This window comes from Argiope bruennichi, chromosome 6 (genome assembly GCF_947563725.1).
Source record: "Argiope bruennichi chromosome 6, qqArgBrue1.1, whole genome shotgun sequence".
In the NCBI taxonomy this organism is placed as follows: domain Eukaryota; kingdom Metazoa; phylum Arthropoda; class Arachnida; order Araneae; family Araneidae; genus Argiope; species Argiope bruennichi.
In genome coordinates, this window is record NC_079156.1 from 65,479,240 (window position 1) to 65,506,122 (window position 26,883).

The window sequence follows — 26,883 nt, forward strand, 5'->3', positions numbered from 1 at the left end:
CCATAAAAAGAAATCCAAGCTGGATAAATCTGGCGAACGAGGTGGCCATCGAACTGGTCCACCACGCCCAATCCATTTCCCCGTGAAATTCGCATCCAAGTAATTCCAGAAAACCAGGTTGTTACTGTAATTCGTATTACTTACGATTAGTGGTCGCATTTTGAAAATTTACTGTGAATACTGCATTAAGGCAAAGAAGCACTTAGCGTTTTTTTTTTTTTTTTTTTTTTTTTTTGGTAAATGAACCTTTTTTTCCTCCCATATCTTTTGCGTTCGTGGCTTAACACGTAACTTTAGATCCTATATTAATATATAAAAAATATATGTTTTATTATGCTTCCAGTTTGTCCCATGATAGCAGTTCCTGTATATTTCTAATAGGTCACGAAATAGTTTCAAAACGAGGAATGACAAACAAAATAAATAGAATCAGCTGACATAAAGTTCAATGGACACTATATCAAATGCGGTGGAAAATGTATATCATGTGCAAGCACTTAGTTAAAAAAAATTATCTTGATACATTGTTCGTTGGCCATTGTGCCAAGAAAAAGTTACAATGTCCATTCCCTTCGGACTCAAAAGAAACGAAGTCATTGGCTCTGTTTCAATTAGCGTGTGACAGCTATTGATGGAAAGAAAAGTCTCCTGTGCCATTACAGAAAACGCTAATGAATGTAAAAGCTTTTGTTATAAACAACAAGAAGTTAAATAAATGGCTTTTACTTTTTGCCTTCATTGTTAGGAGATATTTCTAAGAAGTAATTTTGATTTTGTTTGTCTTTAAAGATTTTTAGAGTCTCATTATTTTTGACATTGTATTTAAAAAAAATCGATTCGTTTTTGTTCATTTTATTTGATGCGATGTATCAAAAATATGAGATGAAGATTTTTTTTCTATCACTGAAGTTTTTTGACCTTTACTATCTGTGATTTCTTGGAATTGGGGACTGACACGTTTAGTTGCGAAAGATCTCAATAAGCACTTCTAAACCAATCAATCAAATCAGGATATAAGGTATTATTCTGTTTTCGAGAATTTTATTAAAAACTTTTCATAAAACTTGAGATACTTAAGATCTAAGATTCAAACTATTCTATTTCGATGGTTCCTAAAGAGGAAAGAACATGTAAACGAGATTTCGTTTTATATGATATACATAGGCACGATATATTCTATTGAAACAAATGGGCTTAGATTTTCTTAAAGAAACGAATAAATGTAAACTGACATCTTTGAAATCTAATAATAATAAACTTCATAAATACAATTCTTTTTTTGTAAATAAATAACAAAATTCAAATTTCGGCCACATTTTAAACATCACTCTAAATGAAAGAATAACTTTTTTTATCACTTTTTCCAACTGCAAATATCGAAGTTTCGGAAATAGCAACATTTTTTTTCTGGAGTGACACTCAATAAGCGGAATTATATGTTAAAAAATGAAGCAAAATTTGAACAAAATTTTGAACATTGAAATGAAATAAAGGAGTTGGATGTAAACACGTCACTATTTACTAATTAAGGATATGAAATTAAATAAGATTATATCCATTATGAACTTCTATAAATCTCCCATTCTTATATTCACAAAGCTGAACATTATCATGTGCAAGAAAAAAGAAAAAAAAATATTTATATGCGATTTGAACGTACTTAAATCTAGACATAGACAATCGCCCAAACGAAGACAATTTTTCTTATATTTTAGTATTTGTGAAAAAAATTCGCTGAACTTTAATAACAAATATTACTAAATTAAATAAAATTAACTGTCAGTGGTTTTTCAAAATCCTCTGATTCATTTGATATTCTAATTTTAATTAAAAGCAGAAGACAAAAAAAAATTGTCTATACTATAATATTTTATATAAATTTAGTTCTTATGCTAAAAATGCACGAAAAGATTTTAACCCCGAATACCAAGCATATCAGCTAGTATCGTATAAAAGTGACACAATAAATATTTTTTTGCTCTCTGCTTTGATATTTTTCCATCCATATACATAGCACTGGATGACGAAAACTTTATTTTATTGCTATAAAAATTATCTAAACTTTAAAATACTCAACTTTAACATACAACTATAAAAAAAACTGATTTAAATTTAGGAAATAAAAAGATTTTTGTAACAAATTAAATAAACTTATTTGAATGCTTTTAATAAGAAATTTTATACGAATAAGCGTTAAAGGAAAATCTAAATAATTTCTAGATTCTTACACGTTTTTTTATGTTCGGAATGAGATATATAGAGCTATCAAAAAGCCATCAAAATTCTTTTCTTACCTTTGTCGAGCGCGAATACTCCAAGTACCAGAACTTGACGTGATTGTTGCCAACCGTGACGAAGTAATTGCCGCCCGCGGCAAACGATAAGGCTTTCACCTGCAAATACAAAAACATAAGCATTTGCAAGCATTAAACGTATGTCTATTTTTTTCTCTAATAAATCATTTTTTAGCAGACGATTGATATTAAGAAATACGAAGAGCTATGACGAAAATAAGAACATAAATATTCTGAGCAATGTACGATAAAAAAATAACCAGGACTGAGAAATATTCCTCATTAAAGTAAGTCATTGGCATATGATGAAATGAGAAAAATATAATAGCTGAAAGTTTTGGGTTTTTCAAAATCGGAATATTTATAAAACACAGTTTAATTTGACAAGAAAGAAGCAATAACTAAAACAATTTTTTTTTAAATTGGAAAAGAAACTAAAATATTTTAAATGCATAAAATATCGATATAAAGGAAAAATAATTCATCAAATTCTAATTTTTAATTTAACTAAAAAAAGTTAAGGGCATTGCAAAAAATCTAAGAATAATTCGGTAAATATATTTGAAAGCAAGCGGATATTTGTCAGGAAGGTCGCTTACATATTGCGAAGAATTTGCAAATAATTATGCGACAAAAATAATTTTGAATAATCTAATAATGTTTTAAATTCCAACAAATTAAAGGCAATAAATTCCCATGATAATGTTCGAACCATAAACCAAAGGGAAAAAAGAGAATTATAAGGTATTTATCAAATAATGGTACACTGAAAAACTTTTCAAATATATTGGAATTTATGTCAACCAAAATTACAAAATAAATACATAAAATAATTTTTTTAAAGTTGATAGTTTCTCAGACATCAAGAGCTATGAGCCGTTTATAGAAAAAACGAGCTTATAAAGACACAATTGATGTTCCTTGCTAGTTTTATTGTAAATAAACTGTAATTAGTATTGTAAATAAACTAATTAACTGTTAAATCTTGTCTAAATTAAACCCCATATATTATATTTTCAACCTAAATATTCTGTCTTAAATAAGCAATATTTTGATATTATTTTTTTTTTATAAAAATAGTAAAAGTTAGGGTTTCGATTAGCTGTTATAAGTTGAATCATTTAATTAAGTAAATAAAAATACGTTAAAAAATACGTTTACTAAACGAAATGCAAATCATTTTCCAAAACAAAAAAATGCCTTATAAATAAATAAAGCCTTACAAATGATGAAAACAAATGCAATATTTGTTTGGATCTTAAACATTGAAGTGAATTGCGAAATGTATCCCCCCCCCCCATTCAGTAATCAAGCCAAACGAGATTGGTATAAAATCAAAATTGTTATGAGGGCGAGCGTGTTGCCAATCATTATTTCAGAAAAATAGAATAGTAATCTAGAAGAAGTCAAACTTCTGTCCTCGGGTGCTCAGGGGTCTTTACCCTCAGAGGCTACTGCACAAACTCGGCTTAAAATCGCTGACTTTGTCATCTGGCTTGTCTATGACAAATGCCATAAGAAACAACAATGCTTCAGCTCACTTTTTAAGTGAAATTCAAATCAATAACGTATTAGCGATTTATGATTCACTCATTAAGAAACAAAAATAAATGGAATTATATGAAATTCCATTAGACCCAAATAACAAATTATTATCGGAATTTAGAATGAAAAATATTTATTTTTTAATAAAATATATAGAGTTTTTATTTTATTTTATGTAATGGAGCATTCTATTAAATGAAATCTTTTCTTGCAGAATTATAACGCTTTGAAAATACAATATTTACTTTCTATTAAATAGCATTGCATGCCTTCTATGCCAAATAAGAATAGAATATATACCAAATACTTTTATGGAAAATTGATGTTCACCACCAAATCATACAGTGATACAAAAATAACATAAAATAAATAAAAATAATATTAATAATCTTGAATCCACCCTCGATATATTTCTTATATTAACACCACCACAAATGAAAGTTTTACCGTTATGACAGTCAGAGTTTATAAATGTGGGAATGGATAGGGCGAGTCCAAAAAATCGCCCTCAGATGTGTATTTAGCCCACACGTCCTGTAATAAAGAAACACCCGAAAGACTAACACATGGGGGTGAAAGCAGTATTTTACTACGAATTCAGCACTTGGGTGATAGTTTTGTGCACGAAACACAGATTCTTCAAAGAAAAATAACCCACCTGTGGCTTTCACAAGTTCTAATAGGCGGTTTAGGTTTCTGGTATGAATGATTAAGAAATTGAGATGAATTGACACCTGTTTGATGTACTCATTTAATGTGTATTTGATACATGAATATGTAAAATGTAATACATACCTTGCATGAGACTTTATTGGAGGCAACCTTTTGCTTGTTTCTCCAGTCCCAGACATTGACGACCATGTCGTGTTGAGATCCCACTGAAACCACATATTTCATGTTCGGGGAAAATGCCTAGAAAACGAACACGCTTTTAGAGCAGAGAATAAAATATAAATCATTGTTCTGTTTAGTATTATATTACTAATTCAGTCACATAATAGAAATGGAAAAGAAATTAAACAAGTAGAAGAATTTAAGCCTCAATTAAACCTTTCAGTTTTATTTGAGGGATAGGGGTTAACACACGCACACATTTATATATGCGATAAATTGCTTGTATAAGTATAATCAGCAATGTTTTACATTTGCTTTTTGCATTTTTCATTACATTTCATTTTCTTAAATGCGAAGTATATAAAGACGAAATATTGTAATTGTCAAACGATTCATATTTAGATTTTGACGAATCTAGGCGTTTCAAACCTCCCCAAATAAAAAACAACAACAGATTTTTGAGGATTTTGTCTGTCTGTCTCTGAACAGGATAATTCAAAAACACTTTGAGATAGACTGATAGTAAGATAAAATTTGGCATGTGAAATTATGATCAAATCTGTAGCATTCTATGAAATTTTGGGCAAAATCCATTTAGAGAAATTCTGCCTATCCAGTTGTTTGAGTGTAAATGTACTCGGAAACTACAAAACGTAAGAATCTAAATATGTAAATTTAACATCTAAAATGTATAAAATTTTGAACCAAATGTAACAATCATTGTCTGTATGTCAATCTATACTTCTGCAGGCATGTAAACACAATGACTTAAATAAATGAAATGTAATATATGATACTGTTACTACAATGATAGTAACGTGTCAAATTTTGGCTTGAATCGATGGGGAAAAAGTCTATGTCTAAAATACATATTCGATTTTTGGATATTTGAATATTAACCGCATGTCAGAGATAAATCGCCAAAGATCACACAATAGATTCGATATTCACGCCAAAGATCCATATTTTGTATTGATCTTGTTCATTAACGCCAAGCAGGGTATTATCGGTCTCGCCTAATCTTCACAATTTTATGTGTAGGAAGAAGAATATCTTTATTCGAGAGAATGGGAGAATGTTCTGTCAAAACCACACCTGCTGATTTGTGTGTGCGCGTGCGTGCGTGCGCGCGTGTGTGTGTGTGTACACGAAAAAAAGCAGTGTAATCATAAAAAAATTAGAACAAGAAATTTTAACAAATCTCCACATTTCAGAGCTTCTTAAGCTCAAAAAATAAATTTTTGGAATTGTACCTGTCTGTCCGTCTTTCACGAGAACGATAATTAAACATCGATTCCAACTAGACGGATGAAATTTGGAGCATCGGTCACTATACCAAATTTACATCAAATTTTGAAGAAATTTATTCTCTCTGTAGGGCTGTTTGAATATAAATTAACTTAACTACAAAATGAAGAGAGGTAGTAGATGTATAGAATTTATATCTGAGTTTAACATTTAAAGAGTTTAACATACGTATCAAATTTGGGAGGAAATTCGTTAAATGGTTGATCATCTGTCGGTCTGTATTTTCAGAAGCATGTAAACGCGATAACTCAAAAACGTGACAAAAAAAAGACTTAAATATATGCAATTTAACATGTGGTTTTGTGCCTAAAATTGTATCTCTACGTCAAATTTTGATTTCAATTATTTAGAAAAAAAGAGATCCAAAACACATATTTAATTTCAGGTACTTTTATATTAACAGCAACGAAACGATTAACGTAACAAAAAATTATTAAATAGTGCACTCTAATAAGCTTCTTCGTAACTATTGTTCGCCAATAGCATATATTTAATAAAACAGAAATATATTAAAGATAATATGAGAGAAATGTCCGAGGAGACCATTTTCAGTGGTTTCTAGATATAGCTTTCAAAAACATTTTCAAACTTTATTCGAGTAACGCAAATATACAAATTCAACATGATTTGTACGTAATTCTATGCTAAGCCATCAATTTAATTTTTAATATTTTCCTCTCCGGGCTGTAGATACAAAAAAATCTGGTAATTGAAATAAATCAAAAAATAGATTCAATTTTAGATACAACCTTTTGCATTCCAACTGATTTCAATTCAGATATGTTTTCATAAAATACTAGAAGTTGAAGTTGCGATTTATTTCGGATTCTTTGCATGTACGCTGAAATGAACTGCGCATTGTCTTCGATTCTACTGATCTGATAGATGAGCATGTCAGTTGGAAATGGCATATACTATCAGGACCCGCATATTTCACAACTAGTTATTTTGTTAGATGATACTTACGTGATATCGACTCGTTTCGATGGTTTACGGTTAGATGGTCGAATGGCTCGTATTAGCGTAACAGTAGATAAGTGGATTATAGAGGCGACTATTTTATGCTCCTTTGTCTAAACTTTTATCAATATGACCATCAAACTTACGGTAGTTACAAACTAACTACATATCGTTTACTATTTTTATTCATAGGACAGTGAAAATCATCTGAAACCGAATTCGCGTCTAATAATGAATGATCCTTTAACCCTTTGCGCTCGGATGGTGCTTCTCAGGCCCCACTCAAGACGGTGCATCGTTTTGACGTTTTATTTAAATATTTTTCAATTTTTATTGTTAAAAATACCTACAGACATATATTATTTTTTCGAGGAAATTCAACTTAAAACAATTAATAGTATATATATATATATATATATATATATATATATTATAAATGTGAAAGTTTGGATGAAATTCAGCTGAGATATAGATTATAGTCTGGAATAGAACATAGGCTTCTATTTATTCCGTTTAATTGAGTGGTTAATGGTTTATTAATTAAAAACTAATTTTCCCGCCAAAAATCGCCATATGAGTAAAGCTTCAGGATTTTTTTCCCCCCATGCCAATGAGATTAGGCTTAACATGATTTTGACTATTATTTCAAACGATTCTGTTTATTTTCTTAGTGTTCGATACATTTAAAATTAAACATTGTTAATGAATCGATCTTTCGGATTCATTCTGAAATACTTTTGAATCAAAATAAAACAGAATAAAGGAAATTAAAAATTTATATATTGCGTTACCCCAACTGGCGTAGAAAATTCATACACTTGTGTTGCCCCAATTGGCTTTGAAAATTCACGCATGCGCAGGAGTAACAAAAGATAAAGCCATTGATGCTATAAATTCCAATCTATTTCCACGCATACGAAGTCGCGGGTAAAAGCTAGTATATATATATATATATATTGGAGATATAAACAAGCACTTGTATTAAGCTTTTCATATTGTCATAGCGTGTCATTTCATATTTCACTTGTATTTAAGCAAGTATATTGCTTTTCCAAACGCAAAGGGTTAAAACTAAAAAAAGTCATGTTATGAAAATTCCTTTTCGCCTTAAGAAACAAAAATTTAAAATAGATTTGCACCTTTAATATGAAGCATCGTAGTATGATATTTGTTTTTTTAGTTTATTTTAATTTTATTTTTTAAATTTGCTTTTAGATATATAGCAATAATAACGAGCATATAAAAATATATTTAATATCGTTACAATATGCGTGTATACAAGAGCAATTACTAAAAATTGAAAAATATCGTTGAAAAATTCATTGAAAATATGTTGAAAAATTAATTAATATTAGACAAACATTCTATGAAAATAAAATTAGCATCACAAGAAAAACTTTTTTTATCTATTTTAAAATAGGGTAAAAAAGGATTTTATTTAATAATATGTTACGAATTTACGGAAGAGAATATTAAAGTTTTTAATTACAAATCTAATTAAAGAAATTTTTAAAAGTTTTTTTCTTTGTGAGTATCTAATAACCAAGAAATAACTACATGCCAAATTTGGTAATTCTAGATCCAATGACCTGTAGAGTGGTAGGATCTTCTTTTTCACTATACACATAGCATACCAACCTATAAAAATTATCATGCCGAAACTAACAAACTGAAATATGAAAGCAAAATATTTCGTTTATGAAACAAGTCGATTCCATATTGTTACTAACCTGTACTTTTGCTTCTCAGTACGACTAGTGTCATCGTAAGAAAGACAGGATGTACGATCTGTCCTGTGCGTTCTAAGCGTCAATGAACTCAGAACTTGGTGAGCATTTGGCGACTTGGTGACGAATTTGACGACTTTGGCGCCAAAATAGATTATACCCGAAACATCGAGAATTTTCCCGATCCGTCCATTAGGAACCGAGATAAGCCTCGAAAGTTCCTGATTGGTTGAGAGGCTTCTAGCCCCGCCTCCTGAGATCTATAAAAGGAGGCAGTCAGCAGCTGCCAGTTGTAGTCGGAATCGACGGTAAACGACGGGTCTTTCAGAGATTAGCAGAGCAGCAACGGAGTCAAGCTAGTGCTGAACTAAGCAGTGCGCTACTGTCTGCAGTAGAGTCTTGTTGTGTGCTGCTGTGTGCACGTCTCGGCTGAACATAATTGTCTTCTCTATGCTGTATATAGTTGTCGTCTTTGTGCTGTCCTGTGTGTCGTAGTGTCAATAAACATGTTGTGTGTTCGTTTACTGAAAGGACTGATCATTGTGTTGTGTTATCTTCATACCATACACAACCACTAAATACACACAAGTAAACGAACCCGACAGATTGAGAGTGATAGAGGGAAATCCGTAACAATATGGATTCAAAAATGGACTATGAAAACAAGCTCACAGTCTTGTAAAAATTTTGTTTTCTTTAAGAAAATAAAACTTGATGGAACTTATTATAATGAATCCTTACCACACAATTGATCCCATGTTTGTGGCCTGAAAGATCAGCAACCTGTGTAAGTTTCTGTACATCCCACACTCGCACATGTGATACAGCTCCACACTGGAAAGAAATGAAAATATTGTTAATTAAACTTACTTCAGAATTATATTTTCTAACATTATTTCCTCCACTAAAATTATTAAATAGTTTTTTTTTCAGAACCCCTGGCAGTATTCACCCGCTGGTTCTAAATACACGTAGAACCAGTTCTTAGAACCATGCATTTAGATAATATGGCTCAATCTACGTTTAGTTGCGTGTTCTGCCGCTGGTTCTAAATACACGTAGAACCAATTCTTAGAACCATGCACTTAGATAATATGGCTCAATCTATGTTTAGTTGCGTAGTCCGATATATTTTGGACTTTTACCTGTTGATTGAGAAAAAATAGAGAATACAATTTACAATTTTGGTTTCAAAATTCCGTAGCAATTTCCATATTTTAAGTTCATTGCGTTACTTTTAATTTTATTTTCTAATATACGAAGTATTATATAAAGATATAAATAAAGAAAAAATTTAATTGATTGAATATGATGAATCTTTACCTTTCAAAATTCCCAGGGTTCGCCAAATGCATTTTTTAAATAATGTCTATTTGTCTACGTACACGATAATTCAAAAGCGTTTTGAGCTAGACAGATGAAACTCGGTATGTGGACTTCACACAAAATGGGTTGATTTCTATCAAATTTTGAACGAAATTCATGCACAGAATGCCTGGCTATCCGAGTAAAAGTAGTGTTGATGGTTATGTGTCCGTGTGTAAGAAAAAGCTTTTATATTCGAATTTTCTATAATATTTAATGAAGTATTCAGAATCTAGTAATTGGATTTTAAACTCATACAAAAAAATTCATCAAATCAAATCCTATTCAATAAATTCAAATTAACAAACAGTAAACAAGATGCGTCATATGTTGATTAGAAGCATTAAAGTTCTAAAAATATTAAAATATAAGACAAAATATGTCAAACAGTTAAAGAAATTGCAAGAATTTTAAAAAGGCAGATAAAATACTTATCAAGAGATATTACATAATAAATTCAACTCAGATTCATCTATAAAAACTAGATAACAAAAGCAAAAATGTTCGAAGAAAGTAACTTAAATCCAATATCAACAAAAGCACTCGAGTGATTTATGAGATATAACTGTGAAACAGATTTATTATTTCGACAACCCAAAAATGGAATCGATAAAAATTATATTTAAATTAACTGGAAAATTTATTAAAACTTAGCGAAAAATAGTACAATAATATCATTAATGTGGCTATAAAGCTAATTTTTTTAAAGTTTAGAATGGTCCAAGAATCATTTTTGCGGGGTTTATTATTATTGTGAAATTCATTAATTAGAATATTAATTCTTTTAATTCCCATTTTATCTTCTTTAGAGAAGCTTAGAAACTTTTTAAAAGCATGGTTAAATCTTTTAAGTGTTAAGAAACACATGTGCCAAACTTCATATAAATTTGTTCATGAAATTGTATAAGGTTCAAACAAACAAACAAGTAAATATTCAATTTTAAATGTATAGTTAATATCAGTTATATTGTACAAACAGAAATATTATTAACATAATTAGTGGGATATTCTCTGTCATAACACTAAGCATGTAGTAGTATCTATCATGTGCTCATTTATGAGATTTAAATGGAATGAATGGCTCTGAAAAATTATTTGAATCATTTGCTATTCTATTCGAGTATAACACACACACACACACACAAAATGAAGTAAAAAATTTGAATCGTAAAGGTGAAATCTACAGCCAAAAGCACGAAATCTATATAAAGTTTTCTAGAAAAGACAAAACGCTTTAAACCTTTAATGCAAACGTAATTACTCTTATTTGAAAAGATTTATTGCTAAATAAAGTAGACTAAAATGAATAGAATAGAATGAATCGTGGAACTTCATTTCAAACGTTTCTAAGAATCTGTCGAATACAAAAGATCTAATTTTTTCCACTTGGTCGGCTTTGCAGTAAATAAAAACGTCGCTTAGAATTTAAATAAGAACTCTTTTAACTATTGAGAAACACGGCACGAACAAAACGGCGGAAACTCCCGATTTCAGGCGGATTTTTTGGCTATTTGACGCTTCAAGCTGCGTCACTATCACTGCGTCACCCGATTGATGTGATTAAGGACAGTAATATAAAGGTCATTTTAGTAGAGAGATTGAATGTTACTTTTTTTGAGATTACTAACACAATTTTCTTTACGCTAAATCTTAGTTTTTATATGAGTGTGTGTGGTTTGAATGCATCAAATGTGGTTTAGAGATAACATTTATCTAATTCTCCTTGTCGAAATATGCTTTAAATTTAGAATGTTTCAAATATAAAGGATTTGTATAGAATATTTTTTAATGTTTCAGATTCAATAAAAATGTGCAAATCTCCATGAAATTTTTTTCCTGTAGAGTGTCGCAATTTTAAAATATATGAGTTAAATAGAGTTATTGTTTATGATAGTGAGTACTTAGATTTACATATTTATTATTATTGATTTTTACCCAAGAAACATTTAACAGAAGAGATAAATCTCCAAGTTTTAAACCTCCCTGTAACTTTCAGCTTCCTATGAACAAGGGATTTGGTAAAGTGATCCGAAAATGTAATAAAATCTAATATTTACAATATAAATAGTTGATGCTGGAAGCAAATAATTTTTATAATTTTTTCTCACTTATATTAGATTTTCACCCAAGAGACATTTAACAGAAGAGATAAATCTCCAAGTTTTAAACCTCCCTGTAACTTTCAGCTTCCTATGAACAAGGGATTTCGTTATGTGATCCGAAAATGTAATAAAATCTAATATTTACAATCTGAATAGTTGATGCTGGAAGCAAATAATTTTTATAATTTTTTTCTCACTTATATTAGATTTTCACCCAAGAGACATTTAACAGAAAAGATAAATCTCCAAGTTTTAAACCACTCTGTAACTTTCAGCTTCCTATGAACAAGGGATTTCGTTATGTGATCCGAAAATGTAATAAAATCTAATATTTACAATCTGAATAGTTGATGCTGGAAGCAAATAATTTTTATAATTTTTTTTTCACTTATATTAGACTATTCTGGCTGAATTATTGCAGCATAAATGAAGTGATGAATTTAATAATGATCATATTATTCATGTTTAGTAATCGATTATCCATTCAAATAAAAATGTAGTAACTAAAGTTCTAAAATTTTTACTTTCTCACTTACGTAGCATAGAGAAAGTATAGTAATCGTTAAGAAATTCGAACTTGAGATTTTGACAATCTCCAATTTTAAACCTGCCTGAGTTCAAAAAACACATTTTTGAAAACATACATTTTGAACATAATGTAAAACACATTTATGCATGCAGCATAAGAAAACGATTATATTTCAAAAAGTTCCGTAATGGCAATTTGATTACCCGATTTTTTTTCCCCTCATTTCATACGTTTTTCGAGGTTTTATATATATATATATATATATATATATATATATATATATATATATATATATTCTAGACACAGTAACTTGTGCATAAATTAAGGAATATTATATTTTTCTTTTGACATGAATAGCAATGAGAAATTAACGAAAGGGATTAAATAAAAAATATATATGCCATTTTTATTTATTGTGAATGACAACGTAGATGCTAAAAAAAATACTTACACATATCGAACTTTTTTTTTGTATTTTCATAGCACAACGAAGTAAGTCAAACATTTGTTTAAGAAAGCTCCATTATTCTCAATTTTGGTGTAAACAGTACATATAATTCATTGCTTTCTTAGAGTAACCATATTCATAAGCATTCATAACTCCATTTATTTTTCACCCAAATGTAAGTCTTAAATGTTGCCATTCATCAAAATTTCGAACTTTTTTTGGCGACAAGTTTCTAAAACTTAAAACTTTTCTACGTTTTTTTTTTTTTTAAATTTCTTTTCTTAAATTAGAAAGTAAAAAAGAAAGAGTAAGCTAATTAAGGGCTGAAACTTTTTCTTATTTATGTTTCAATCACTGCATGATTTTAATTACTAACCATGAACAGTGTCATGGTATATATTAGTATTTATAGGCTACTTTCAGTAGACTTCAAGGTTAAGCAAACCTAAGAATCTTGAGACTTAAGAAAAGAATTTTTCTTTCATGGAAGCAAGAAAAGTTAAGCAACAGGAGATAGTGAAAAGCCATATTATGCGAGCATTTTAATTGGCGGAATTTTTGTTTCGTGTACATGCATTTTTAATTTGATCCCGAAGGCCTTTGAAGTCTAATTAAATTATTTATATTTCCATATTCATTCGCCACCTACACATCAGCTTCTTATATCAACAGGAACAGAATTTTTAGAGCCCTATGACTTTGCAATAAGTCAGCCTTTTATGTTCACTTCCGTGACACCTGTTCTTGATGCAACATTTCCGATAACCAACGCAGTCTCAACAGTCAAAGAATATTTGCTCATACTTAATGGGTTTCTTTTCTTTCACCTGCCAGTTTTGTTTACTGAGTTTGCCTAATGACTACTCACCTGACGCTACTATGAATTGAATACGAAAAAAGAAAGGAACACTTTGGTTTATAAAATAGGAATCTAATTGTTTGACGAAACGTCTGATTATTTTTGCTATATTTACGGAATTTTAAGAATAATTGTAAATATTCTTGTAATTCAATGTCTAAAATGTATTTTTTAAAAAATATTATGTGTTTGTTTTAAATTATTGTAAGTGATTATAAGTGAAACTAGAAAATGTGTTTTTCTAACCGAATGTTATCCTATTAGTAAGTATCTTAGTGATTAGATTGTCATAGAATAGTTTGTCTTAGATTGTCATAGAATAGTTTGGCTTAGATTGTCATAGATTGTCTTAGAATGTCACAGAAAAACTTATAGTAAAACATATCATGCGCATTAAAAAATAAATGTGCACATTAAGTAAGTGGAAAGTAGAGTACATAAGAAATTTTTTTAACAAATCTTATTTGCAGCACATTTTAAATGTAAATGTTTAATATTAGAGGTTTTGTTTCCATGTAACTCTTAATTATCCATAAAATTCACGAACTCTTAAATCAAAACTAATTATTAAAATCTGATTGAAACAAATAGTGATCTATTTAACAGGAAAAAACGTAACGCCGAATACGAAAGTTAAAAAAAATGTAGAAAAAATTTTTTTAGCAATAACATTCAATTTGGTCCGTGAATGAAGTATATAATGAATGAGCATAGATATAAAATAATAAAAATTGCATACCTTAGCTCACCGGCCTTTGCTATTTATTCATGTTTAAGTTTATTTGTGCATCGATATATCAATCCATTTAAACATAAAATAAAATTACTTTGTTGTTAAACTCCCTAACAGAAATTGAGATTTCTCTTTTGATAATGATGCAGATCAAATGGAGAGAGCTATTTATAGATCCGCTCAGGATTTCAGACGGTAATGGACGATTATATACACTGACATTTTAGAATGTAGAGTTATCACATTTCTGGCACACGAAATACAGATATGGAATAACGAATTGTAATCACGGAAAACTTAGCTTTCTATATTTTAACGAACCTATAAGTATTAAGGCCTCTCTGAATCCAAAATATACATTTTTTTTTCCAAATTAACATGTGCATTTGTCCGCGTAAATGAATAACGCTACCTCGAAAAGGGAGTCTGCAAGATGAATGTAATTTGAGAAACGTTCTTCAAATCAAAATAGTAGATCAGTACACTTTATTAAACTCAATTCATCGATGGATAGAGATATTTTCCCCTGTATAAATTCCAATTCCTTATTTACACAACAAAAAAATGAGCAAATAAAAAAAAAATGCTGAAGTTACAATTCTTTTAACATCCCATGATATTAACATTTACTTATGTTGAATGCAAATGTTGCACAGATTTTAATACTATATATATTTTTAATATGTGTTCCAGGAAATTCTTTCATTGCATAACACATTAATTTTTGTGGTGAAAATATTTGATACGTTTATTAGAGAGCAAATTGCCATAATTATACAGAAAAATAATTTTTTTAAATATTGTAGAAAATAGAATAAAAATGGCATTAATTAATATATATATATATATATACTAGCCGCCTTTGGCGACCAGCCGGTTCGCCAATCTTAATGTTCGTTAAAATTTTAATAATTAAATATTTTATGCAATTTCTACTTTAATAGCTTCTTCATCAGAATATTTTAAAACTTCAAATTTTGATTATCATATAATTCATTCATAATATTATAAAGGCTTTCAGTCATAACGTAATATGTATCTCTCTCATTTTCTGTTAGCACCAGTAGAATTTATGCTTTAAATTAAAGTGGAAAGAATTTATCTTCAATTAATATAATAATATTTTTTTACTGAAACAAAGCATTTTTTTATAATCTGATTACTGAAAAATAGAGTCACTAAGCGTTTAAACTTTATGGGCACTAAAGAATATCTTTTTAAATTTATGTAATATCTCAAGAGTTGGTCAACAAAATTTTCTTAGATTCATTATGAGCAGATCGATTAATTAACAATGTTTAAATTTAAATGCATCAAACACTAAGAAAATAAAACGAATCGTTTAAAATAAACGGTTGAAAACGGTAGAATTTATGCTTTAAATTAAAGTGGAAAGAATTTATCTTCAATTAATATAATAATATTTTTTACTGAAACAAAGCATTTTTTTATAATATGATTACTGAAAATAGAGTCACTCAGCGTTTAAACTTTATGGGCACTAAAGAATATCTTTTTTAATTTATGTAATATCTCAAGAGTTGGTCAACAAAATTTTCTTCGATTCATTATGATCAGATCGATTAATTAACAATGTTTAAATTTAAATGCATCAAACACTAAGAAAATAAAACGAATCGTTTAAAATAAACGGTTGAAAACAGGTTTTAAAAAAACTACTTAAAAAACGATGTACTTAAAACTGTAAGCAAATACAAAAAATATTTAACTAACATAAATACAATTTACTTACAAAAGCATGCAACTAACCCAAAAATAATTTAAATCATCCATTGATAACGTTGTCATGGCAACAATCAGAACAGAATGCGCATGCGTGAATTTTCTTCGCCGGTTACGTAACGCAAATACGTGATTTTTTCTACGCCAGTTGGGGTAACGCTATGCGGATTAGAAATTTTTAATTTCCTTTATTCTGTTTTATTTTAATTCAAAAGTACTTCAGAATGAATTTGATTGATTCATTAACAATGTTTAATTTTAAATGCATCAAACATTAAGAAAATAAACAGAACCGATTGAAATAATCCGCCGAAAAATTTTAACCCTAGCCTCATTACTGTTGGGAGAAAAAAAACTGAAGCCTTTCTCGTTTGGCGCTGGGGATAATGGAAGATTTTTTTGGCGGAAAAGTTGGCGGTGGGGAAAATGGAAGATTTTTTTGGCGGGAAAGTTAGTTTTTAATTAATAATTAAAATTCTAATTAAAAATTCGAAAAAAGAAACCCCAGGTGCACATTCCCAACCTCCAAGGTATACATGTACCAAATTTGGTAGCTGTATGTCAAACGGTCTGGCCTGTAGAGCGCCAACACACACACACACACACACATTGAGCTTTATTATAAGTATAGATATTAATGTTGCCATCAAAATCCCAAGAATAAAAAAAACAGCGATAAATCGTCCGCGAAAACTTTGATTTTATTTACTTTTTGTGAATTTTTATCGATGAGTTATCGTATGTTAAACAAAATTATGTGTAGCGCTGATCACGTGCTTAAGATTTTAATTTCTTTATAAATATTAACTATTTACTGTCTCAGTAAAGCTAACTTTATGGTGACAAAATAATCAGCTAACGTTTATTGGGATTATGAGGAGTTGATTCATGTAGTTCGGTAAAAATATTTCTTTCCTTATTTTTAATAAAAACTTTACATATTATTCGGTTTATGAAGAAAGGACATTAATATTCCAGTTTAAATTATCTATTTGTACTTGGTATGCAACTACAAATGTAAGTGCTATTACTTAGTACTTGTATTTGTAGTTAAGTATTAGTTTGTTCCTACAAGTTCAATAAATAAAAAAAGGTAACTGTTAGATATTTCTTCCTAACAATAATTTAACGGCTTTAAACAAACATGTATCTTTTAATTGTGCGTAGTCTCCACAACGATACAAAAAGAAATAATCTGTATCAAAATTCATGCAAAAATAATTCAACTGATTTTTTTTCTGCTCTAGAAAAAGCCAGTTTTGAATCCGAAAGAGTAATTTGGAGTGTGATATTAAAATTTAATGGATGAATGATTCTGAGAGAATATTTATTACCTTAATGAATCAATAACAACATTAAATGCAATTGGTAACATGAGGAAATAGAATCTGATATAAGAAATTTGGTTATGTTACACCATGAATATTATTTTAGAATTTAATGGGGTATCAGTCTTTATTTTATGAAATAGCTAACTATACTATAGGCGATAAATTACTTTGAAGTTTTAATTGATTTCATCCATTATTATATAAAATAGTAAATATAAAAATCGTTAATTGATGAAACAACCGAATATATTCTTTAATGGTAGCATAGATGTACTATCATGTTAAAAAAAAATCCAAAAGTTATTTTATTACGTAAGAACGAATACCGAGATAAAGACAAGTTTATTTGATCATTCTTTAGAAATAACTATCCAGAGCAACTTTGCATTTTTGTCATCGTTTGCACAAAGATGCTAAAGGGGACTAGAAGCCTCTTTTTTGCTATCGCTTCTAAAGCCTTTATCATTGCACTTTTTCGGAACTTGGGAATCGTTGCCCCTTTAGCATATGCTCCATTCCAAAGACAACTCATGTGAATCACGAGGAAAAATAAGCTGGTAGTTAAAATACCGGAATATATTATTTTTTCAAGTAGTTTGACATCAGGAAAACTCTGACAACCGGTGCCTTATCGTAATGATTTAGCTTTATCTGTGAAAGGAAATTTCGAAACCCTTTAATCACGAGTTACGTGTATGAGTCGCACATACATGAAAATGGAAAAACTTGTGATTGATTACAAAAAAGATATACCTCGATTATTCAATGAGAAATGACATGCTTAGTTTCACCTGTAATTTGTTAAAAAAAATTTAATATGCTGCTAATTAACTATTACTATTTCTAACGTAATGACTATTCTCTTTTAAAATGTATATTGGCTGATCTATTAGAAGCAACGTTAAAAAGGTTTGCCATATTTCATGAATTAAAAACTACATAAGCAGGAAATATGAAAATTTCTATACCATAATCGGTGCTTTAACCTTTACGTAATAATGCATTTTTTAAACACTTACTCCGTAATTGCTTATTGTTTGCCTGAACATTTTCAGCCATATGAACAGCAAATTCGTGAGTAACATGCGCTACCAGAAAAGTTTTTAACTACTAATGATGTTCAGAAATGACTTCACTAAACAAAAAAGGTTCCCACAGTCATAAAATCTGAACTATCACGTACCAATCCTCACATCATAGCAACTACTAATCACGAGCAGAGTGTGTTCCCCACGATTTCCTCAAGAAAACGAATAATTTCACACTATCCCAGCACGTCTCTACTAAAGAAAAAAAAAGATACCTAAAACTATCTCATCATCTTAGTGTTAAAACGAGATGGGCAATAAAAGCTGCCCAATAAACAAACAGGAAGCCAATAAACAATTCTTACCTCTCCCGTAACCAAATATTTGCCATCCCAGGAAAATGACAAGGTTGTGATGTTCCTTTTGGCATCTGACACCAGGTGGCGTTGTTTGTTTTTCCGGGTATTATACAAGACGACCACGCATCTGTGAACAGAAGATGAGATATTTCGGTTAGTGAGATGGTATCGCTCATCAAGACCGTGTGAGAAAGATTCTCATCAGGGATGAACCCTTGCGCTCATCATGCGTTTTTTCAGATACGTGTCATTGATTCCAGAATTTCACTCACGTGTGGGTGGCAAAGAGTGTTTTTAGCTTTTGTCTGGGTTTGCTGGGAGTTGACAGACGATTATAATGATGGTGTTTTAGCTGCCAGCAGTCACTAATTTCAATCATTTCGTCTAGTCGGAAAGTAGGTTGGAAAGCTCTACCTATATTATGAGGATGCATTTGAGAAAATTATCAGTTAATCCAGTTTCTTGAATATCGTTTCTCCTTCAAAACTAGATTATATTTAAAAATAATACTAGCCGCCTTCAGCAACCGGCTGCACTAATAATATTAATCTAGTCATGTCAATTAAATTGATGAATAAACTGCTCCTTATAACCAAAAAAAAGAAAGGAAAGTACTATTTTAAATTAAATTTGAACAATAAACATAGCCATTTCTGATTGGCTATCACTTTTTTTCAAAAAGAAAAATCGATTAAGCCGTTCCATTAATTTGAAGGCTATGTCAAACTTTTGTACACATGACACATGTAAACACATGTAACAAAAATTTGCTAAATCAAACTAGTGGTTGACTGGAGAACTGGTTCATTGCTTTTTTTATTATTATTATTTTAAAATTAAAGATATTTTGAAGATGGATGAAAGTAATAGATTTTGAATCAAGAACATATCACTAATACATTAATACATATTAATACATTAATGCACACAATAATATATTGATACATAACAATACATTATACATAATAAAACATAATAATATATTTATTATAATTTAGTTAAAAAATTTAATCAAATTAAAATAAACATTCTGTAAATCCAAAATTGGAAATAAAAATTTAATAATAGGATCGATGTATAGAAGGTAATCAGTATTAGGCCAGTCATTTGCCATTTATTCTCCTCATGATCTTAAGTAGTGTAAAAGATGACTAAGATTTTTGTGTTCATTGTTATTTTCAAACAAGCAGATTTTTAACAAGAAGGTTGTGTTACGTAAGCATGTTGTCCCGCCTCTCACTTGTAACGCCCTCTAGCGGTATATGTAAAAAACGGTCAGTCTTTGTAACATCATCGACGCAGCAGCACGCCGAAAGGCAAAGCTCAAACTAACTCCCGAAAGCGGAGAAACAATAAATTCTTTAAAATACAAAAAAGGTCCGTCATCATTATCGAACCTCTCCAGGTTGGCTCTGATGAGTTGACAGCAGACCTTCGACCTCAGATAGACGAATTCATTTGCTGAGAGGGGGGGGGAGGTATAATACAGAGAACGAGGTGAAGAGAAATATTACGGATATAATAAATACGATCATGTTGAATTCTTTTTTCCTACTTTTTACTATTCATATGTTTTCAGTTTTTATATAAATAAGAGGCGTAAGCCAGATTTAGCAAACTTTGATTCACCATATCTTGATTTATCAAATAGACTCGTCTGATATTACGTACGATTCACATCCGCCAATTCTTAAAGATGGGCAATATTTCTGTGAACAACGTTTCAGACTCAGAAAATTTATTTTTCGAAAACTTCAAGTTCTAAAAGCTCATATATCTCTTTTTTCTAACCTATACTAAGAATAGCAGAGCCAATACATAATTTTTTTAAAAAGTAGTTAATTAAAAATTGCGATTTATATCTTGAAGAAAAAAGTTGCTTTCTGAATAAAAGGAAATGATCACTTAAAATGAATTATGGGATTCTTTTTGAACACAACTGACATATTAGTTTCAGATTAACTTTTTTTTAAATTACAGCAGTCACCCTTACCACAGAACTAAGCCGTGCAAATAGGGAGTTTCAGATTAACTATTGGGATAATCTGCCAAATATTGAAGATTAATTTTCTATGTTGGGAAATAATAAGCAGAAAACTGAATAAAAATAATTTGCTTATTAAGAATTTTTAATTATTCCACTTAAATGCAAAAATAGTTGTATTTTTCTATGCAGTTGAGCAATGGTGTGTTCAGTTAGCAACACACCACCGACACTCAAAAAATATTGAAATAAGCAGTAAAAAGAAATTGTAATAATTTTACTTCATTTAAATGTATGGAATAAATATAAATTTTAAATATTTTTATATCAAATATCAAAAGTTATTATAGTATCGCAAATAAATAGAATTTTATGTAATGATTTAATTTTCTCTTAGGATAATAATTAATAATTCATTATGGAAAACTTCACCAGCTATGGCTACTTAATAAAGATTTATTTTCTTTAATCAAATTACCAAAAAACGGCTTCATTTCCGTTACCAGAATTAACCCTGTTGAAACAGGAATAGAAAAATGAAAGTTTTCATCGAAGACAACTTCTTTTAATGAACTAAAGATCGTCTTTACGCGACAAAGTGTATTATCAGAGTGATTAGAAATAGGACAAAATCTCAAAATTTGTAAATAAAACAAAAATTTTCAACTGTGAAATAGTTACCTAATTATGAAAAACGGGAGTACATAAAGAAGTGTTTTTGTTTAACACAAATTTATTGTATTAAAATATTCTATTCCTTGTTGTTGATCTTATTTAAAATTGCATTGTATTTTACAATTTTGATATTGATATTTTTAATAACTATTCATGAACTATTAAGCATATAAATATAATACTGTAGCACCTCTTTTTCCCCTTGTGCAGAGAGCGCCCCCCTTATGGCGTTTTACAGAAGACAAGCAGTTGAATGGGAGACGTGCATCCTGAGGTCGGCTTTTTTCCCTATGCGCAACCCTTGTGCTAACGCCGAATGCTTTCGGCTGGAAACGGTGGAATCCCTCTCCCATAGTGTTTTCTTTAGCCTAATTTTCTATGTGTGTGTAGTAGATAAGTGTTTGTGAATTTTACAGTGTAGCTGTGTTTGTGAAGATTAAAAATATTGTATTTAAAACCGGGCAGTTCTTTAGAAAAACACAACACACCTCAATAATACTTATATGGTTATAAAATAATTTCCTTGCTTAAAAGCATCTGTAGCTAAAACTAACAAACAGAAACGGAATGAAAATAAATTTCATTAATAGAACTTGGAAAGCATTGAAAAATGAATTCCGGAAAAAAAAATATATAAATAAAAATAATAAAAATAAAAAAAAATTCATCGATAAGAGACGTTGTGGCAATGTCAGAGCAAAAGTGGGTTGCACTGAATTAAAGAAAAATATTATTATACAAAATTTTACTGACCTTCTACTGATAAATGCATATTGTTGTATTAAAAAATTATATCCAATTAATCAACATAAAGGCTCTCTAGTCTACATGAAACATTTTCAATGTGCTGATTTTCTCTGTAACAAGATATTACATCAGACTCTTGTGGTACTTTTTTTAACGTAGAACTTCTCACCCTATGATTTCCATAGTTTGCTTATGAAATTTGACTTCATTCCCCTCGTTAGTTTTAACTCCGGATGTTCCCAAATAGGGAAAACTATCTTATGGCTATCCTGTATATTGTATACAAAATATATTCCATTTCTTGTTATTAAATCCCATATCCAGTAAAGTTTTTTCCCATCGTTTCTTAAACAAGCACTCCAGTTACTGTTCAATTCTTTTGCATTCCAAATATGTCATTCAATGAAAAGAAAAAGCAGGCATATCTTCACTCACCCAGCGGGATAGGCTACTGTGCTGGTTTGTGGGTCACTGTCGAGGGCAGAATTGCTGGTGACGGTCACGCCCAGTACGTGTTGGAGTTCAACCTGCAACAGACGGAAAACATTAGAACTGTAATTATAAGGAATTCTTTGAGTTTTGCAATTTGTTAGGCTAGTTTGTTGTTTCTTCATAATAAGTTCACCTATGAAAACAAAAACAGTCCTTCCTCCCAACAAAAAAACTTTTTGTTATGTTAAACATTCTGAATATAAAAGATTATTCCTATATATGAGCCGTTTATTTTGAAAATGGGGCAAGTCCATTTTTCGTTATTGCGAGATATTTAAAGGTTTGCATTCCAATGAATTTAAAAATATTGGTAAGTATTAACAGATATTTTTTTTTTTTTTTTTTTTTTTTTGTATTTTGTGGTACCAGATAATGTAAGTTTATAATCCAATAGTGTTTACAATGCTGACTAAAAAAAATTAGAGTTTTATTATAACTAAATGGATTTGCCCCACTTTCAAAATAAACGGCTTATATAAACTAACGTATATATTCTATATTATTTAATTATTATTATTATTTTATTAACAAACAGTTCGCCTATGAATGAAATGTTCTCTATTACGGTGACTAAAAAGTTTTGAAACTCTTACATTTTTTATTTCTGTTTTTGTAAACACAAAATCAAATATTCATTAAAAAAATCCGTAAAAAATTTTAAATGACTCTCTGTTTTTAAAATCTATCTGACTTATAAAAACTTTTTGGATGTGTCAATATGTATGCGTAAAATGTAACTTATAACAAAGGTGGAGTTATGAAATTTAATATGTGGGCTTTGCATCGAAATTATTGCTCCGAATTCAATTTGGGATCAATTCCACCATAGGATATACTATCAGAATATTTGTGTTCTCAAGGATATTCTGTTCTATGTATATATAAACAAATTTAACGAGCAGAATCAGCTAAGTTTGCAATATATTATTTGCACCGATGTTGTAGATTTATAAAAAATTTTGGGCTACATCGGTTTAAGAAAATACACACTTGATTTTTTTTCCTTATAGACGAATCTAACCCAAAATGTGCCAAATTGTGGAAGAATACCAGAAAGTATGCTTCCACAATTTGGTGCGTGTGGGAAGAATACTTCTACGTTTTTTCCCTTTTTTTTCGCACTGCAGAATAGCATTAACAACATGAGCATAAAGGTATCATCAGTCACAGTCAAATAACTATATATATATATAGTTATTTGACTATATATATATATAGTTATTTTCAGAGAATGGATTTTCATATGAAAATCCATTCTCTGAAAATATTTGGATTGTCTGTCTGAGATTTTGAATTAACTTCCATTCCCATCGAAGGAATGTGTTAAGCGGGTGTTCTTAAAAGATATCAGCGTTAATCATTGAGAATTACCTTGATCCTTCTGGAGGACAGCAAGAAAATCTGAATTACTGGATAGTCATGAATAGCACTAAGGGAATTATGAATCAAACAAAATAAACCCATTACAAGATCCTATACAAGAAATTTTCACAGACATACGTTTCACAACTGTCAAGCGTCTATCTAACTTAAAACTAAACTAATAATCGAAACTAACAAAATAATTAGTTAGTTTCCTTTGATATCAGAGTTTGAGGATCTCAGAGTGAGAACTCGTTGTAAAGCCAAACAAATTCTCGATTTTCATGTCTGTGCAATCAATATGCTATTAACTAGTTCACTGTCCAAACATCGATTATAGAACACTTGAGCAAATACATCCTTTTTTTGTAGTCTCCAAGATACAGAAACTTCTTTGACTTCAACAGATTTTATGCGAACCAGAGCCGTATCTACATCATATATTTGGTACAATTGTTTTGAACCCTTTGATTCCAAAGGTGATTCAGAAATTGTATCAGTAGATACGATGTCGCAAAAAAAAAAAAAAAAAAAAAAAAAAACACCCCAACTCTTACGGTTACAGTTATAGTTATATATATACAGTATGAAATTTTTACGGTTACAGTTATAGTTATATATATATATACAGTATGAAATTTTTACGGTTACAGTTATAGTTATATATATACAGTATGAAATTTTTACGGTTACAGTTATGAAATTCTAACAGGTTACAGTTATAGACAAGAACAAGTTAAAACTGTTTTTTTTTTAGTTCAAAAAGTTTTTACCAACTTACGGTTTCCTCCATCATTATAATAAGCATCAGAATTCTAATTGAAAATTTAACTTTCTTCTAAATCTGATTTTCAAAAATTAATTTCGGAAAAGGCATTCTAAATAACATTTTTATTCCAAGAACACTAAAATTTTTATGAGAATCTAAGAAGCGTCTTTCTTAAATAGAGCTTTAGGATTAACAAACCCACTAAGAGCCATTCATTCGCAAAATATTTTTCCCTTACAAGCCATCGCTTCTTGTTTTTTTGAATTCATTACAAAACAGGCAGTGGACTCGTTGTACATAACACAAAAATCAACCCGAGTCATGAGTTATTTTATCAGCGTATTTTAATTTGAACAGCCTATAACGCATCCTTTACGAACTCGTCTATTTGCTTGCCTTCTTCAGAGATCAGCTGGCGTTATAGAAGAAACTACTGCTGATCAAACGATAACTCTCAGGTTACGACTGGTTAATGCATGTCATTCATCTTTTGCTGAAGGAATGAAGGATGAATAACTTGTGTAAATATTTTTTTATTGAATGAATGACGGATTCTATATATTTTAAAAGAATTTCTGTTGAATATGCTAGAATAGGTTTAAAAGAAAGTTTCTTGACTATTGAGTTGGCGTAATCGAATACAGGATTATAATGCACTAATATATATTCGTTTTGAGAAGCAATTCATCCTAACTGTAGGATATTCAGGAATATATTCATTTAAACCGGTCATAAATTTCAAATGCCAAATAATATTTTTTTAAAAATTAGAGGATCAAGTCCATAAATCAAGGATCGTCTTCATAAAGAAGAAGCGAAATCTATCTATTAATCAAGGCATTCTAGTAGAACTTAAACAGAAGCCTGATTGAGCTCCAAAATACATCTGAAGATATTCTCTTCCTAAAGAACATGCAGAGGAAATTGGAGCACATTTGTGTTTCGTTTTGAGGGAAACTTTCATAGTCAGTTTGACTACAAAGTTCATTAGTGTTTCAATGATGCTCGTACAACAGTCAGAGGAATTTAACTATTACTGTTTCATGTTCCTCGTTCATGTTATACCGTGCGTTAAGCTACTGAGCCATTGGTGGAAAGCAAACATAATATTAAACCGCATTTATTTTCCCGCATTCCACATTTTATCATCGTCTGTAATAGTTTTTGTTGTTTTTCTCAAATTAAATACATGTGATTATGAATGTAAGTGACATTCAGCTATTTAGAATTTACTTCCTTTTATAACATTATTCCTCTGGTCCCTTAAAAAGTGTGAAAAAAGTGTTACACCAAATGAAGAAGAACCACACACACTAAACGACCACAAAATGGCTTATTAATGATCTCACTGTCAATAAAAAAATTCAATTCATTACCGATGTATTTTAAATAAACAGGAAAACTAAAGAATGATTGCCCAACCCCAAATATTGGTCAGATTTTGCTAATTTTTGTTTCTTATGAAAGCTCACGACTTCAAGATATCTCATCAATGATTCTGCGTTCCCACCACTATTTTCCAAAGATATCTCAGAAATATTACTTTATTTTACAATCTCTATATAAAAAATAATGAGAGAGTGCCCCAATCCACATCATTTGTCCAATTTCGCACATTTTTATTTTATTTGAAATTTTATGATACCTAGATATGCCACCAATTATTACCCGCATCCTCCTATTTTCAAG

At 29.9% G+C, this 26,883-nt stretch overlaps 1 protein-coding gene across 1 annotated transcript in view; it reads right to left on the reverse strand.

The window, feature by feature from the left end:
* Positions 1-26,883, reverse strand: part of LOC129971566 (mitogen-activated protein kinase-binding protein 1-like) — a 142,240-nt gene that overhangs the window by 55,802 nt on the left and 59,555 nt on the right. Inside the window, exons 2-6 of the mRNA XM_056085451.1 lie at positions 23,007-23,098; positions 19,172-19,292; positions 9,410-9,502; positions 4,635-4,751; positions 2,295-2,393 (exon numbers count right to left, since the gene is read on the reverse strand). Of these exons, the coding sequence (XP_055941426.1) occupies positions 2,295-2,393; positions 4,635-4,751; positions 9,410-9,502; positions 19,172-19,292; positions 23,007-23,098 (522 nt within the window). The remainder of the gene's footprint in view (positions 1-2,294; positions 2,394-4,634; positions 4,752-9,409; positions 9,503-19,171; positions 19,293-23,006; positions 23,099-26,883) is intronic.